At 50.6% G+C, this 16,416-nt stretch overlaps 2 protein-coding genes across 8 annotated transcripts in view; one reads left to right on the forward strand and one right to left on the reverse strand.

The window, feature by feature from the left end:
* LOC143691843 (E3 ubiquitin-protein ligase NEDD4-like) overlaps window positions 1–12,311 on the forward strand; it is an 81,450-nt gene extending 69,139 nt beyond the window's left edge. For 6 of the 7 annotated variants that reach the window (XM_077171180.1, XM_077171181.1, XM_077171182.1 and 3 more), the window contains 13 exons: window positions 2,292–2,350; window positions 3,638–3,703; window positions 4,171–4,400; window positions 4,968–5,089; window positions 5,852–5,922; window positions 6,025–6,120; window positions 7,163–7,236; window positions 8,257–8,317; window positions 8,616–8,675; window positions 9,141–9,248; window positions 9,556–9,652; window positions 9,932–10,004; window positions 10,958–12,311. In XM_077171180.1, coding sequence (XP_077027295.1) covers window positions 2,292–2,350; window positions 3,638–3,703; window positions 4,171–4,400; window positions 4,968–5,089; window positions 5,852–5,922; window positions 6,025–6,120; window positions 7,163–7,236; window positions 8,257–8,317; window positions 8,616–8,675; window positions 9,141–9,248; window positions 9,556–9,652; window positions 9,932–10,004; window positions 10,958–11,060 — 1,220 coding nt within the window. In that variant the 3' untranslated portion in view covers window positions 11,061–12,311. The remainder of the gene's footprint in view (window positions 1–2,291; window positions 2,351–3,637; window positions 3,704–4,170; window positions 4,401–4,967; window positions 5,090–5,851; window positions 5,923–6,024; window positions 6,121–7,162; window positions 7,237–8,256; window positions 8,318–8,615; window positions 8,676–9,140; window positions 9,249–9,555; window positions 9,653–9,931; window positions 10,005–10,957) is intronic. The other variant, XR_013179774.1, reaches the window with a different exon arrangement.
* Window positions 12,312–12,442: 131 nt separating this feature from the next.
* LOC143692274 (uncharacterized) lies at window positions 12,443–14,713 on the reverse strand. The gene is made up of 4 exons (XM_077172200.1): window positions 14,683–14,713; window positions 13,411–14,309; window positions 12,660–12,742; window positions 12,443–12,578 (listed from the first exon to the last, which is right to left on the reverse strand). Exons 1-4 carry the CDS (start codon window positions 14,711–14,713, stop codon window positions 12,542–12,544), a joined length of 1,050 nt encoding a protein of 349 aa, XP_077028315.1. The 3' UTR covers window positions 12,443–12,541.
* Window positions 14,714–16,416: the final 1,703 nt, after the last annotated feature.

Consider the following 16,416-nt stretch of genomic DNA (forward strand, 5'->3'; position numbering starts at 1 on the left):
AGTCCCTGCAGCCAGCACAGCCCCTGTGCTGTGCACAGGGCCCAGGAGCACTGAGTACTGATGCAGCACCCCCGTGTTTCTGGTACCAGAGGCTGGGTGTGACAGTGAACCCTCTCCCTGGCTCTCTGGGCCCTTACCTTCCATGGACACACTGGTGTTCCCTGCACATTGCTGCCATTCCTGGGAGCCTCCCAGGAATGTGCTGTCTGCCTGTTGGAAGGGATCAGAAGGGAAAACAACCATTCTGCAACCATTTTCTGAACCAGTAACTCACGGACAGGGGGGTGAATACACTGAATGGGCTCCCCTCAGAGTCTGTCCACATCCACCTGCACGTGGTGATATTCACAATATGCATCAGTGATTTACACAAGGAATTAGGAGGAAGCACTCCTTAGTTCAGCAGGAAGCAGCAGGGCAGGAGAGGGGAGAGGGGCTCACTGGAATGGGATGGGAAGTCACAGTGAGTCTGGCAAATGGCCATGCAGTGTGCAGGAAGAGGCTGTGGAAGGAGAATTGCATTGTTGGAATGGGAGTAGTTAGCAGAATTTGGGTTGAAAAGGGCATGAAAAATACCATCACCTGGTCATGAGCTATCTCACCCTGTGATGTGTTGACAGGAGTGCCTAAATCCAACCCGGAGTAACCATTCTGATGCCATCAGCACTGGGAATGTCTGGCTGTGAGAGTTCTGTATTTGGCAGGGGGTCCCAAACTTCAGGGAAATAGTGGCCCCATTGGAAAGGCAGGGAGAAGAGGGAATCATCAAAGGCCTATCCTGGTTTATGACAGAGAATTGTATTGGTGGGAAGACTCAAATTTTTGAAATTTTTGAAAATGTTCTTCAAAAAGAATGAGTTTGTTATTCATTTCCACTTGGGATAGGACAGAGAATCCTGAGCTACAGTTCCAGGTGAAGTGGTTCATGCCAGACCCTTGTAGCCCTGGAACACCATTTTAAATATGGAGTCCCTGTAGGACTCTGAAATGAAAGTTAGACTGAGATTCGTTGGTGTCATCACATGCCCTGAAGTACAGAGAGCAAAGAGCTGACACACTGTCAGTCATTTCCACTTGAGTTACCTCTGATTCCACAAAAAACTGGCACTGTGGTTTGTGGCTGCTGGTGTCAAGAAGGTGACCAGAGAACTTTGTAGAAGGGAATTGCAGTGTAGGAGTTGAAAAGGGAAAGGGTGAGGCTGGGTGTCCACCTTGGCAGCAGCTCTGCTCTATGAATCTCTGGGGTCTCTGGAGCTCAGGCTGGCAGCCCTCCAGCATTCCCATAAGTGATAAATAGCTTTCATGTGTGAAGGGAAATTAAACAGCATTTTACTATTAAATTAACTAATAGATCAAATGTCTTGAAATGTGCTTGCAATCATTTAGAATTTTCCCCAGTTAACATTTGCTGAATGACACTTTTCAGATCCCAGTCCCTCTTAAACCAGCTTGGGATGCAAACTTACAGGGCTTTTCCAGTTCTAGAGACGTGGAAAATGCAATCTTGATTCCTGATACCCAGTTCCTAACCCAGAGCAGTGTCTGTAACAAACAGAGGGATGGCAGGCCAAGGGTGACCAACACCTCGCCATTGCAGGTGGCACCTGGGACGGGGTTTGGAGCATTGTCTTATTGTTGCAACACCATTGTTTTGTTGTGATTCTGTCGTGTTCAGAATCTTGGGAGGAGCAGCTGTCTGGAGGCAGGGAAGGGGAGTCCCACCATGGTCCTGTAGAACCTTTCCTGTCACCCTCCTGGTGCTCTTCAAAGCTGTAGATGGAAAGAACTGGGCTGTGTTGTGCCACTGCCAGCATCTCCATTGGTCATAACTGGGTGATTTTCTTGCACCAAAACAGGACATTTCTGCCTCCCTTTATCTTCTCATTAAATCAGTATAGGAAAAATGTTATTCCCTCCAAATCTAGAAGTATGATACTTAGCTGTCTATGCAAAATTTCCAAAGTAACTTAGGGTGTCATTGCCAAAAGCTCTGGGTTCCTTTACCTGTCAGGCTGTGCATCTCCAATCCCAGCCTATGTTCAAATGAACATGTTCACTCACTCCTGCAGATGTTGCCATCAAAGCAGTGCAAGTTCCCTGGGTTCTGGGGTAGTTCTGTGTTTTTTAGTGAATGTTTTCAACTAAACAGTGTGTTGGAGCTGGGGAGGGTGGGGAGACGCAAGCCTTTGCTAACCCTGACAGACCTGAGCAGTGCTAGGCAGAAAAAAACGACAGAAATTCACAGTGTGGTACCAGAGAAGCCATGGGATAATTTCTTTTGTTATTTGCAGATAATAAAATTACCCAGTGGGAAGACCCCAGACTGCAGAACCCAGCCATCACAGGCCCAGTAAGTACTGCTGTGGGATCTTCCATGAAATATCCTGACTGGGTACAGCTGGAACAGCAGCAGGCCCTGCCTGCTCCCCAGATCAGGGGTGGGCAGCCTGGGGAGCAGGAGCTCTGCCAGTCCACATCCTAAGTTAGAAAAAGCTGGGGATGTCACACCAAGCTCTGGGCAGTCTCCCAGATTGTCCAGGGTTTGGGGATGGTCATGGAGAAGTGCTCCTATTGACCTGTGACCTGGGGTATTACTGACAGTAGGATTTTACTGAGCTGACACACTGTTCTGTTGATTTTGGGATCTCTGGGCAATGAAAAGCTCTTTACACTTGGCAGGAGAGAGGTGGGCCTATGTAGATTCAAAGTGTGGAAAAAAGACACAAAATGGATCTGTCAGTTTAAAAGACATAAAGCTTCATGCAAATAAACAGAGGTTTCAGACTATCAGCCTTAGAAAAAAATAAACACAGCATTTTACTTCAGTATCAAATTTTAAAAATATCAAAGAGTGATTCTTTGACTTTTTCTGCTGGGATATGCCAGTCTATGCCATTTTATGGTATTCTGAGTGATCAGACTTCAATCCCAAGATATTTCCTGGTACCAAGAGTACCTTTTTATTCTGCATAAGTCCTTGGGACCTTTAAGAGTTTCAGCAGACGAGCCTGCTGCAGGATTAAACTCCACTTGCTTAGTAATAATATCAATAATAGTCACTTTTTGACCATAGTTGCTATTGGAGGGATTTACTCATTTATCAGGCATTTAAAACTGGAGGTCCTCACACACAGCACTGTGCAAATTGCTAATAGGCCTCCCCCAGAAACGCTGAGCATAAATGAGAGAGACTATTTGAGAAAGTTTGTTTGAAGGAAATGAAATTATCACAGTCTCCTCGAGCAACTGACAGTGGTTTGTTTGTTGGTTTTAAGAGAAACAGGAGCCAATCAATTTCACAGAGGCACTAAGGATTCATCTGAATGCTTTCAATATATTTCTGGTGCCATGACAAACAGAATTACTTAAATTGCATTTCACATAGTGTTTAAATAAAGGAAACATGTAGAAAGGTTATTTAATGGCTGTAGTAAAGTCATATTAACATCAGTAAAATGAGCAGAGTAAAATGATGTCATTTAGTGGGATTTTTAAATCTCTCCTGGCTGCTGTGCCTCATGGGTGGGTTCAGGGGAGCCCATAGCACAGTGTGTGGGTTGTACATCCCTTTGGAATGCTGTGGGGTATCAGAGTGCTGAGTAGCAGGAATGACACATCCTCCCACTGCTCCCAACAGGCGGTGCCGTACTCCAGGGAGTTCAAGCAGAAGTACGACTATTTCCGCAAGAAGCTCAAGAAACCTGTGAGTAGAACCAGCTCGGGGGCTGCAGGACACACCTGCCAGGTTACTCCATTGTGCTGCTCATCAGGGGCTCAAGTAGGAGCCAAAAACATGAAGCAAAGTTTGAATTTGATGGGTTTCTCAACAAAAAGCTTTTCTAAGTCTTAAAGACTCACATTTTTCTAGATAAATGCAAATGCCCTTAAAATAGAGCACAGTCAATGTTTGTCCTTTTTTGTTTTGTTTGTTTGATACTTTTCTTGTCATTTTCATCAAATATTTACCATAGAAGTTTGCAGCACTGTTCTGGAACTGGCCCAGTTTCCCTCATGCTCTCAGCCTGTGGACTGGGAGAGCACTGGGAAATAAAACCAGGGGGTACTGGAACACCAGGTTTCTGAGCTGTCACTGGGCTGTTGTCAACCAGTAATTTGCCCAAAGACTTATTTCTTGAGACTAACAAGGGTAATCTAATCTTCTTTCATCAGGCTGACATACCCAACAGATTTGAGATGAAATTGCACAGAAATAACATTTTTGAGGAGTCCTACAGAAGAATCATGTCTGTGAAGAGACCTGATGTACTAAAAGCCAGGCTCTGGATTGAATTTGAGTCAGAAAAAGGACTTGACTATGGAGGTGTGGCCAGAGAATGGTTTTTTCTCTTGTCCAAGGAGATGTTTAACCCTTACTATGGTCTCTTTGAATACTCAGCAACGTAAGTGTCCATTAAATATTTGTACTCTCAAGGGATATACATTACATTTTGCATAAGAGGCAAAGTTGCTCTGGGCAGAAGTAGCTCCTCCTTCCCGGGGTCTCCTGGGCAGCCCCACTACCCTGTTCCTACTGCCCTTCAGAGAGCCTCTGGAGTTCTCCTTGAGAGCCCAGAAAACATTTCCATTGCTCAGACAATATCCAGGGCAGCAAAACTGCAGTTTTTGAGGCCAGTAATGGTGAAGGGACCAATGTCACAGAAAAGCCCCTTTCCTCTGTGCCCAGAACTGTAAAATGGGGGCTGCCCAGCTTTAAAATCTCAGAGCAATGCATTAGTGCAAGGGGAGAGGGCGTCTCTTGCTCACAGTGGGTTTGGTTTGCTGCTGGGTCAGCCCTTCAGCCCTCAGTGGCTCCATGGTGGGACGGACTGGAAAGGACTTGGACACAGCCCCATGGCGCTGTTGAAGGGACATGCCCCTAAGCACAAGTTATTTATTAACATATCTGAGTATGTGCTTATTTAAAGACTTGGTTCTTTAGCTATTTTTTCTTTCTTTCCCCAAAAAAGGGACAACTATACACTTCAGATTAATCCTAATTCAGGTCTCTGTAACGAAGACCATCTGTCGTACTTCACGTTCATTGGCCGGGTGGCCGGCCTGGCTGTGTACCACGGGAAGCTGCTGGACGGTGAGTCCTGCTCTGCTGCTGCTGCCACGGGGCTTTGGGAAGGAAATGCACCTGCTTGGGAGCCCTGGGGACAGTCTGGGACTGGCACTGTTGAGACTTAAATGGTGATTCACAAAATTACAGTGGCTTACTCAACAAGTGGGTTTCATACAAAGTTTTGCTCCATTCCCCACTCAAGTTAAAACTCTAAAACCAGCATGAGCACTGTCCCTCAAGGAAAAGCATGGAATTTGTATCAGTCATTTCCATGAAAACCTGCAGCCAAACTAGGGGGGTCAAATGCAGCATATTTTGATATGTAAAATTACTGCTGAAGGATTTAATTACAATTTCTGCTGCATTTTGAAATCTCACACCAGGCAGACTTTACTGATCAGATTTTCCTGAGTCCTGGTGCAGAAGAGGAAACAGAGGAATCCTGAGCAGGGGAAGCTCAGCAGCCTGGCTTTCAGGCAGCTCCTTGGAGAGAGGAGCAGTGATTTTAAATGGGATAGTGTGCCCTGAGCTCAATGCCCCAGCTCTCTCTGCCATTAATGTTAGGGTGGTCAGTGGAGTATGGTAGTTAGTGGATAACTGTAGAAACTGAAAAACTGGACTTTCTGTGCCTCAATAAAGCTGAGCTGCTATGATGCTGTTGCAGTTGCAGGACTGTTACAGTCAGGAGTAAGAGGAAATGCCAGGGGTGGTGCCCTCAAGCAGTCATACCTTTATGGGATGTGCAGGTGCAGAGCAGGGCGTGTAACGCTCTCCTCTCTCTCACAGGCTTCTTCATCAGACCTTTCTACAAGATGATGCTGGGCAAGCCCATAACGCTGAAGGACATGGAATCAGTGGTAAGACTCCATTTAACCCGTGCCAGGGCTCACAGGCCATGGGTTTCTACAACTCTGCACTAATTGCCCATTTTCAAACTGCCTAATTGTGATCTGCCCTAGGATAGTGAATACTACAACTCTCTGAAGTGGATCCTGGAAAATGACCCTACAGAGCTGGATCTCATGTTTTGCATAGATGAGGAAAACTTTGGACAGGTATGTAAAGGTTATTTACATCTTAGAACTGGTTCTTGCCAACAAGTACCTCAGTAGTGAGCAGAGCCTCGTGGTGGTGAATGCACTGATCAGCCTTCACCTCTCTGTGTTCCCAGCTGGGACTGGGGGTGCCACATTCCCGCCAGGGAGCTCTGACATCTCTGGGACAAGCTGGAAATGCAGTTGAGTTAAACACTTGCAATGAGGAGGAATAAAGGTGTCCCACAGTCCAGCAGGGACATGGTGCAAGCCCAGGGACTGCTTGGCTTTCTGAGGTCAAAGGTGTTCTCAGAGGAGAGTGGCAGAATGATGCCAGGGAGGTCCTCGCTGTCCTGCCTATCACAGGAGGGGCAGCTGGTACGACAGGGGGAAGCTGCCAGGTTTAAAAGGGTCACAGTCAATGGGTAACTTTTGCCATTACAAATGAAAATGTTGTAGACATTAAATTAATTTGCTTAGAGGCTTTTATGACCTTTTTTAGTGTCTTCCCTTTGTTTACTTCTGAGACCTAGATCCTGGCTCCAGGTATGACTGGACCTGGGGACTATAGGGCTTTTTATAAAAACTTACTTCAACAATTCAAACTATGCACTCAATGTCCTGTCAAAAACATTCTGATCCACTTTTCAGTGCATACTGCCTTTTTCCTGAAGCAACATAAGGTTATAGATTACATGGAGAACTAGGGAGAGTATTGAAGCCACAGAATAGAGAGGTTTTGTAATATAGTGGTTGGCTTTGGCAGTTTCAATATGTGATTTAGCTTCTTTTGTTATAAAAACTATTATAATTTTGCATATGTAAAGTACCTACTTAGTGGTTTTATAAATATATCATTTTATTATTATAAATTATATTATTAGTAAATGGCCAGCCTCTCTCTGCCAGTTTTCTGTTGCACAAGTTTGTTCAAAAGTGTAAATCAATTTACTAATGATTTCCTGATGCTGCTTGTAAAATGTTGCTCAGGGAGAGTGGGTTCTGGGAGAAAATCCCAAATGTCCTCAAATAACGGGAGGTTTTTTGGTCTTCTGAAATACAGACATATCAAGTGGACCTGAAGCCCAATGGGTCCGAAATCATGGTAACAAATGAAAACAAGCGGGAATACATTGAGTAAGTATCATTATGGAACATACCTGGGGGTAAGAAAGAGCAGTTGTACTTAAAATTGACCCTGCTGCAATTCCTGTCCTTTGTACTGCACAAGAGCATCAGGGATTGCTGGGAAAAAAACCAGCTTACTGTTATCATTGGTTATATCCAGTCAGACATAAGAACAAAGAGTAAATTAAATTCCATGCTTTGTTCTCCTGAAATTCCCCCACATGGAAACGTGCATCTCCAACATCTGGCTCAAGATCAGATGAGCCAGAAGGTGCTCTCCAGCCTGACCTTCATCCCATTGTCCTCCTCTGCCAGTCACAGACCAGAGCCAGGATTCCAGTGCCAGCATTCCTAGCAAAAATTGGCCAAATCTGAAACTAGGTTTTATTTTCAGCTTTCCCAGTTCTTTTGCCTACCAGGATGTAAAATGCTAAATTCACTTATACCTGCTGGCATTTTAAATCAGAGCCTTTTCCAAAGTGAAAGACATTAAAATTGATACAGTCATGCAAATTGGGAATTCATTTCCAGTGCTTGGACCTGGACCAATTCCATGCCTGGAACTGATTTTTTGTGCCTGCACCTGTGAGGTGTTTGTGCTGTGGGTGACTGGTACTGAAAGGTGTCATCAAGGTGTCCCCTTGATGCTGCAGTTTATTTCTTTATTTATAGAAATAAAGAGATGCTGTCCTGACAGCTCTCCTCAGAGCTTGCAGACTTTGCTGGGAATTTTTAATTACTCAGTGCTCTGGAAGAATAAAATGTCTGCTCACGTAGGTACCTACAGGAGAAAAAATATTCCCACTGTGATTTGGTCATAGTCACTGGGGTTTTTGGTTTGTTTCTTCAAAATTCCATCAGACACCAGCCAATAAATTGCAACAACTAGTGAAAGCTGCTTAGTTCCCTGAAGTTGCTGAATTGTAAATGACAAACTGAAAGCACTTGGGGTTGCTGAAACCTCTGAACACTTGGCTGAGACCTGCTAATGAGTTTGTTTTTCTGATGGGGTTTTGTTTCTTTCTGCAGCCTGGTCATCCAGTGGCGGTTTGTCAACAGAGTGCAGAAACAAATGAATGCCTTTCTGGAGGTGAGGCTCTTTAGCTCCTTTCTTTCACAAAAGTAGGGATTTTTTTCTAACACAGATTTCTTACCCACTGGTGTCTGTGAAAAGGGAGCAGGGAGCTTGCAGGGAATGCAAATAGAATACTTACGTTTATGATTTTTTAGTTTTATCTTGTGTAAGAATATATCATCTTTCCCTTATGAGAATAAGGTCATTCTCTTTTCAAGTTTAATTATTTGAGCTTGAAGTAATTTGGTCATTGATGTTTTTAATTAGGATTTATGTGGGATGAGAGTTTTAACTTTGCTCTTTTTCTTTTTAGGGATTCACAGAACTGCTTCCTATTGATCTGATTAAAATTTTTGATGAAAATGAACTGGAGGTGAGTCAATTTGGTGCCCCAAGCTGACAGTTCTCTGACAGATACACCATGTTCTGGGCTCTTCAGTCATCCATCCCTCTCCCTAAGGGAATGTGCAGACGCAGCTGTCTTGCTCAGAGTTGGAAATTAGATGTTTCTTCCTAATTAATAAATCTACTCATGGCATGCAAAGAACTGCACTCAGAGAGGTGGTTGAGGGTGTGCCTCTGAAAGCCTGGAAGTAGCTTAGTGGGTAAGTGCCATCATGCCAGTCACATTTGAGCCAAACACGTGGAAGTTGCTGTCACATTATGGCAGTGTGCAGCCATTCTGCAGTGACTGCAATACTCTGTGAAGAAGCTCTGACTGTCCCCTGTGTGCGCATAAATGAGTGGAGGTCAGAGTCCTGAGGGGCAGTGACACCTTGTCAGCCCATGAGTGCAGGGGAACACACTCATTCACATCCCACCGTTGTGTTCCCTGCAGTTACTGATGTGTGGCCTTGGCGATGTGGATGTCAATGACTGGAGACAACACACCATCTACAAAAATGGTTACTGCCCAAATCATCCCGTTATCCAGTGGTTCTGGAAGGTAAGACTGGCACCACCTCTGACTGGGCCTGTAAGTGACAGTTATTGCCCTTTTTGGCAATCATTTTTCTTCATGCAAACTGCTAAGAATGGGGGGTGTTGCTGGGGGCAGGACCTGCTCCCATCTCAGGCAAGGGCAGGCGTAGCTCCTGCTAGAGCAGCCCACAGAGCACCTGGAGCAGACAGGATCCATTGTGGCCAGAGGGGTGGCTCATACAAAAGGTGATTCCTGCTGGCTTTGGGCTGCTCTTGGGGCCCGTCCAGGCCGCTGTAGGAGGCTGAGGCTGACGGTGTCCGTTTGCCAACAGGCTGTTCTGCTGATGGATGCTGAGAAACGGATCCGGCTCCTGCAGTTTGTGACCGGGACGTCACGCGTGCCTATGAACGGATTTGCTGAACTTTATGGTGAGCTGCTCGTGGCAATCCAGCCGGCCTTTGCCCCACACACAGCACTCAGCTGGAAATGCTGATCTCTGAGCTGAGCTCCTTGGCATTATGCAAGCTCTGAAACCAGCTCACTGGGCTTGGAAAGAAAGAACCACATTCATGTTGCTTTAATGTACCTGTTACAGGTGAAGAATCCAGCCCACAATTGATGCCAACGTTTCACGTTAAAAATAATGTTGAGGCAGTCTCTGTAGTGTCCAGCAGCTTCCGTTTCATATGGTTTTCATTTTCACCCAGGTTCAAATGGTCCTCAGCTGTTTACAATAGAGCAGTGGGGAAGTCCTGATAAGCTGCCCCGGGCTCACACCTGGTAAGTCACCAAAGCACAAATTCCAGAGCTGCTTCTGCCAGAAGGGTCATGCTGCTGACCATGCTCAGCTCTGCATCAAACAGCCTTTGATCCTGTGGGTCCCCAGTGCCTTCACAAACTGAGGAACTGAAGGATATTATTTTATTTCCCACATCCTAGTAAGTGGATGTAATGAACTGCAGCAAGTCAGACATCACCAAACAGCCACAAAAAGCCCATAAATCATTGGAGAATTCAAAACAAATGTAAGATTACAAGATAATTTAACCCTGGTTTATAGATTTTCCAAACATTGAAAGCATCCAGTATGAATTTGTCTTGCTCTGTTACATTTCAGGAATCTGGCTTTTTAAAGAAAAATGGTGCTGAATAGACTATCAGTACAGACTAGGGGATCTTTCTGTGAAACTAGTAATTCCATAGAATAATGAGCTTTAAAAAAAAAACAAAAAAACAACCCTGAAAACAAAAGCACAAAACCTACCAAACACAAACAACAATACTACCCCAAACACACTCCAAAAGCAACCCATCCTATTTGGGTTCCAGTTCTCTGCTAGCTTTTACCTTCAGAAGATTTACTCTTGGATGTTTAATCTTTTTCCCCTCCAGAGAGCAAAGGATCTGTCCTCTAAATCCAGAATATCTTTTGCTGAGCTTCAAGAAATCAGTCCTTTGACAAATATTGTTTTCCATCATCTAAATACAGTGAAGGGCTTTCTGTTGGCTTTTTTCCTCTCTGAAATGATTCTTACCAAATTCCTACTTCCAGCTTTCCAAAGGAAGGCAGCACACAGAGAGCTCACCCTGGGCAGGTGTGAAGCATGCAGGGAACACTGTGGACCACAAGCTGCACTCTTAATCAAGACCCCTAATTATTTAATCTTTTCTAGTTCTTTAAAACTCTGTTTTCCCATGGATTATTTGAGTGACCCTTTCCTTGTCCCTTCCAGCTTTAACCGCCTAGACTTACCTCTGTATGAATCTTTCGAGGACCTGCGGGAGAAGCTCCTCATGGCCGTGGAGAATGCCCAAGGGTTTGAAGGGGTGGATTAACTTGGCAGCAGCCATTCCCTCTCCAAGCACGTTCTGCTGGCTTTGGCACCTGCCCGAGGGACTCAAGGGCTTGTGGCACAGCAGTTGCCCGGCGCTGGCTCTGGAGCAAAGCCCGGCAGTGCGGGGGCCCAGCCCCGAGGCTGGGGCTGGCACCTGGGGTGGCCTCGCTGATGTTCCCGCACCAGTTGCGAACTGATCACATTTCAGCAGGACTTACTCTATTTATGTTGTGCCTCTGTAGGCAAAGCCCTTAATAAATATTTTACACAATTTCTAATGGCAATGAACGGGATTAATCATTTTACAGGTATAGTATTACAACTCATGTTTACTTCTTAATTGATTTAAGCATTTTCAGATTTTATTTCATTACAATTAAATATCATATACTTGGAAAAATGAGCATTTTTCTTAATTTCATACCAGACTTTTTTTTTCAAAGCACATTGAGCCTTGTGTTCCTAAGAGTAGGAAAAAGCTCTGTTGGAAGCTTTCCCTCCACAGGCTGTCTCTCAAAAGCAACTCTCTTCATTAAGCACATCACTGTTGTTCTGTATCCAGAAGTATGGGCTGGATGTTGCATTTTTGTATAAGTACTAGAAAAGTGTCAAGGCACAGCAGAGCCCTGACACAGCATGTCCAGATCTCTGTTCTACTGAAACTGCCTCGTTACTGCCAAGCTGTACATGTGCTACAAAGCATCTGGGCTGGGGCTGGCATTTAGCCTTTTAGGAGAACATGCTGAACCCTGTCATTCTCTGTACAGTGATTCGTTTTCCATCCTTTCCGCATTCCTGTTTGCAATGGAGGCATTCCAAATGAAATCTGGCACTCTGGAACACAGCTCTGTTCTGGCTCCTGTTTGTGTGCAGTTGCTAATGAACCTAATTAACACTGGGGTTGTTAATTTCTAACAGCACTGACTCTGAAGGCACTTGCTGTACCACCAGGAAGGCAGACCTGGTTTGAGCATAAAGTTAATGGGATTTTACTCCTTCCCACTACACATGTCCTTGTATGGTGAATTTGGCTGCTCCTGTGTAAAAGAAAACCCCACCAGCTCTAGACCGGAGCCTGCAGACGTGTTCCTCAGTAATTGTTTCTGTGATTTCTTTTTTACTTACAAAGATTTATTTAATATACGCTGCTATCTAATTCATTTTGTTACCTATGACATGTTGCATGCCTAATCTATAATGTCTGAGTTGCATCTGTTTTCTGGCAGATTAAAGGTGACAGATTTGTGCTTGCCCCAGTGCAGTGACATGGTGACAGCACTGCTGGAGCAGGGCTGGTTCCACTGACCTGCAGCTCTGCCCCAGCCTGCTCCCCAGCATCCAAGCAAGATGACACCACTTGCCAAAACAAACTTCCACCTCACCGCCAACAGTTTTTGAGCCCTAGCCTTACCTGCGTGTCCAGCCTGCGTCCAGCCACGCTGCGGAGCCTGGGATACAGCATCACCCAGCTGGGAAGAAGCCTCACTGCCAGTAGCATTCAGCAGTTATGGTCCCAGTCCTGAGGAAGATTAGGGCAGTACTTGAATGCAGTCCAAGATTCCTTCTCTATTAAATATGCTTCCTGACATTCCTGCCTGACCTTTTCCATCTGAGGAGCGAGTTGGAACGCAAGACAGTGGCTGGCATCAGAGTAGACAGGAATGCCGGACTGACTGCTTGGCTCTGGGGATAGAAGAGATAAATCCATGTATTCCCACTGACCTGTACATTAAGCACAGCTGACTCTTAACGCGGAACCCCGGAGGGTCCCGAGAGGCAGGGCCCGGGCGACATCAGGGGCGGGGCCAGGCAGCTTCAGGAGCGGGCCCGACACAGGTGCGCGGGGCGGGGCCGAGGTGATTTAAACCCCGGAACTCGCCCTTCGGCCATTTGCTCACTATGAGCGCGGTGAGAGTAGGAGCTCCTTGTCCCGGCTTCCCAGGTGAGTCGTGGGGGCTTCGGCTTTCCCACCTCTCCCCCTCCTTTCTTCCCATATTCTTCCTCTTTCTCCCCCTTCCCTCTGTCCCCAAAACCTCTCCGCCTTCCTCCCCACCTAGCCCTCCTTCCTTCTCCCCGTATTCCCCTTTTTCCTCCCCATTTTCCCCTTTCCTCGGCCCCCCAAAAACCACCGCTCCTCTCCCCCCTCTACCACTACTTTCTCCTCCCCGTATTCCTCTTCCTTCTCCCCCATCCCTCTGTCCCCCAAAACCGCCCTGCCCACCTAGCCCTCCATCCTTCTCCCTGTATTCCTTTTCTTTCTGCCTCTTCCTCCCCCGTACCTCTTCCCCCAAACTGGGGTAGAGCGAGCCACAGAGAAAGCAGGGGAGAGGAAGGACAGCATCAGGCCTCACCCGGCAGGTATCGGATGAGCGGCCCGAGCAGGGCCCCGCTCTCACCCCGGGCGCGGTCGAGAGCGACAGAGGGGGAACGGCTCCCTCTGCCCGCGGCGATCCAGCCCCGCTCGTTCCGCTGCGTGCCCCGGGGCTGCGGCGGCCTCGGGGGCCCGGGCCAGGCTCGGTGTCCCCGCGGAGGGAGCGGCAGGGCCCGTGGGGTCCCGGGGCCGGCACCGACGGTCTCCGTGTCCTGCCCGCTGCCAGCCGCGATCCGGCGGCTGCTCCAGGGAAAAGCGCCGTCCTCCTGGTGGGCCCGGCAGCGGTGCAGCCCCGGCTCCCCGTGTCGTCGGAGCCCCGGCGGGACCCCAGCCCCGCGCCGGCCGGAGCAGCAGCGCTAGGCTCGGTCCCGGTGCCCGTCCCAGAGCGGCTCTTCCCGCCCGCGGCGATGCCGGTCCTGATCCCAGCCCCAAGCCCGCCTCGATCGTCCGGCCCCAGGACTCGCACATTGCTCGCCGAGGAAGAAGCGGCTCTGCCCAGCTTCCACAATAGGCACCGGCGGGACCAGGACCCGAATCCCCGGGCCCAGATCCCGGTCCCGGTCCCACCGGAGTGCCTCGGGCTCCGCGCAGCGCCGGGAGCAGCCCCCGGTCCGAGTTTCCGCACAGCGCCGAGCGACGGTCCCGCCACACGCCGAGATGAGCATCCACCGCAGAAAGCGGGGCGGGCGCGGATCCGCCGGGATTTACGGGCGCGGGCGGGGCGGGGCCCCGGGGGGCGGGGCCGGCACAGGTGCGAGGGGCGGGGCCGGCACAGGTGTGGCGGGTGGGACGTGCACAGGTGCACGGCGCCCCAGAGCGGCTGCGCGGGGCGGGGCTTAGAGCATTTAAACCGCGGAGAGGGCCCAGCGGAGCCATTTGCTCCACGGCGCTCGGTGAGTTAGGCTGCCGCTGGCTGGCCTCTATATTTTTCCTTTTTTTCTATTGCGTTTCTTTTGTATCTCTTTTTTTCTTTTTTGTATTTCTTTTTCTCTACACCTCTCCTTTCAACCCTCCCTTCCTCCCCTCCCCCACCCCCTACACCCTCCCCCCCCCCAAACCCCCCCCCCTCCCTCTCCCCCCTAGCCCTCCCCTCCCTCCCCCCCTACGGCTGCCCCCCGCCCCCCCTCTATTCCCCTACTCACCCCTACCCTATTCCTTCATCCTCTCCCTCCCACCCGTCCTTCCCTCTCCAGCCGGGCTCCTCTCTGCCCCCTCTCCGTGCTCCCATTTCCCCCCCGCAGTCTCTCCCCACCTGCCTTCAGTCCTTCTTCTTTCTCCTCCATTCTTCCTTCCCCCCTACCCCGGCTCCACCTGCCTGCTTTCCATGATACCTTCTCCCCCACACTTTCCACCTCCTTCCCCTCAACCTGCCTTCCATTCTTCCTTTCCTTTCTCCACCCTGCCATCCCCCTAGCCCCGTCCCTTGCTGCCCTGCGCACCCCAGTCCCTCTGCACGTGCCCTCTGTCCTTGTCACCCTCCTCTCGACTAGCGCCTCTGCCCCCCTATTTCTCCATCTCCTGCTCTCTCGCTCTCTCCCTCTCTCTCTCTCTCTTTCCTCGCAGCCGCGGGGCTCGGGGTGCCGGGCAATAATAAAGCCCTGAGGGCCGGAGCCCGGCGCCCCCGCCCTCGCTGGGGTCCCCACACGGGGCCGGACGCGCTCTGCGGGTCCCCCCATTGCAGTCGAACACACCGCCCGACACCGCCGGGGCTCCGGCTTTCCCAACATCACACTGGGGGGTGGGGGGTGCGGGTTACAGGGACCCCCTCCTTAGGAGGGGGTCTTGGGGGGGCGGGGGGGGCTTAGGAAGGGCCCCCTCATTAGGAGGGGGTCCTTTGGGGGGGGGGGGGGGGCTTAGGAAGGGCCCCCTCATTAGGAGGGGGTCCTTTGGGGGGGGGGCTTAGGAAGGGGCCCCCTCATTAGGAGGGGGTCCTTTGGGGGGGAGGGTGTTAGGAAGGGCCCCCTCCGGAGGAGGGGGTCCCGGGGGGGGGGGGCGGGGGGCCCCCTCCGGAGGAGGGGTCCCGGGGGGGGCGGGGCGGGCCCCCTCCGGAGGAGGGGGTCCGGGGGAGGGGGGCGGGGCGGAGGGGGGCCACGCCCCCTCCAGGCCCCGCCCCCCTACCCCGGACCCCCTCCTCCGGACGGGGTCCGTGCCCAGCCCCCTCCCGGGGACCCCCTCCTCCGGACGGGGTCCCTGCCCGGCCCCCTCCCGGGGACCCCCTCCTCCGGACCGGGGCCCGGGACGACAGAGGGGAGGGCCGTTCGTTTGTCTGGCGATTTTTCTTTTTCACGTCTGTTCACGCTGCAGAGTGACGCGCTCCCCCTCCTGCTACCCCCCCCACCCCACCCGCCCCCCCCTCCCTCCCCCCCGGGCCCCGGTCCGGAGGAGGGGGTCCCCGGGAGGGGGCCGGGCAGGGTCCCCGTCCGGAGGAGGGGGTCCGGGGGAGGGGGGCGGGGCCTGGAGGGGGGGTGGCCCCCCTCCGCCCCGCCCCCCTCCCCCGGACCCCCTCCTCCGGAGGGGGCCCTTCCTAACCCCCCCCCCCAAGGACCCCCTCCTAATGAGGGGGCCCTTCCTAAGCCCCCCCCCCCAAGGACCCCCTCCTAATGAGGGGGCCCTTCCTAAGCCCCCCCCCAAGGACCCCCTCCTAATGAGGGGGCCCTTCCTAAGCCCCCCCCCAAGGACCCCCTCCTAATGAGGGGGCCCTTCCTAACCCCTCCCCCCAAGGACCCCCTCCTAGTGAGGGGGCCCTTCCTAGCCCCCCCACCACCCTCCAGGACCCCTCCTAAGGAGGGGGCCCCCGTGTGGTGGGGGAAGCGGAGCCCCGGCGGTGTCCCTCATGTTCACAACCATGGAACTGCATGGGGACACCACCCGGGTCTCCAGCGGGGCCGGGGGCGCCGGGCTCCGGCTCTCCGGGCTTTATTATTGTCCGGCACCCCCAGCCCCGCGGCTGCGGGGGAAAGAAGGAATGGAGAGAACGGGAAGAGAG

Source organism: Agelaius phoeniceus, chromosome Z (assembly GCF_051311805.1).
Source record: "Agelaius phoeniceus isolate bAgePho1 chromosome Z, bAgePho1.hap1, whole genome shotgun sequence".
Taxonomy (NCBI): domain Eukaryota; kingdom Metazoa; phylum Chordata; class Aves; order Passeriformes; family Icteridae; genus Agelaius; species Agelaius phoeniceus.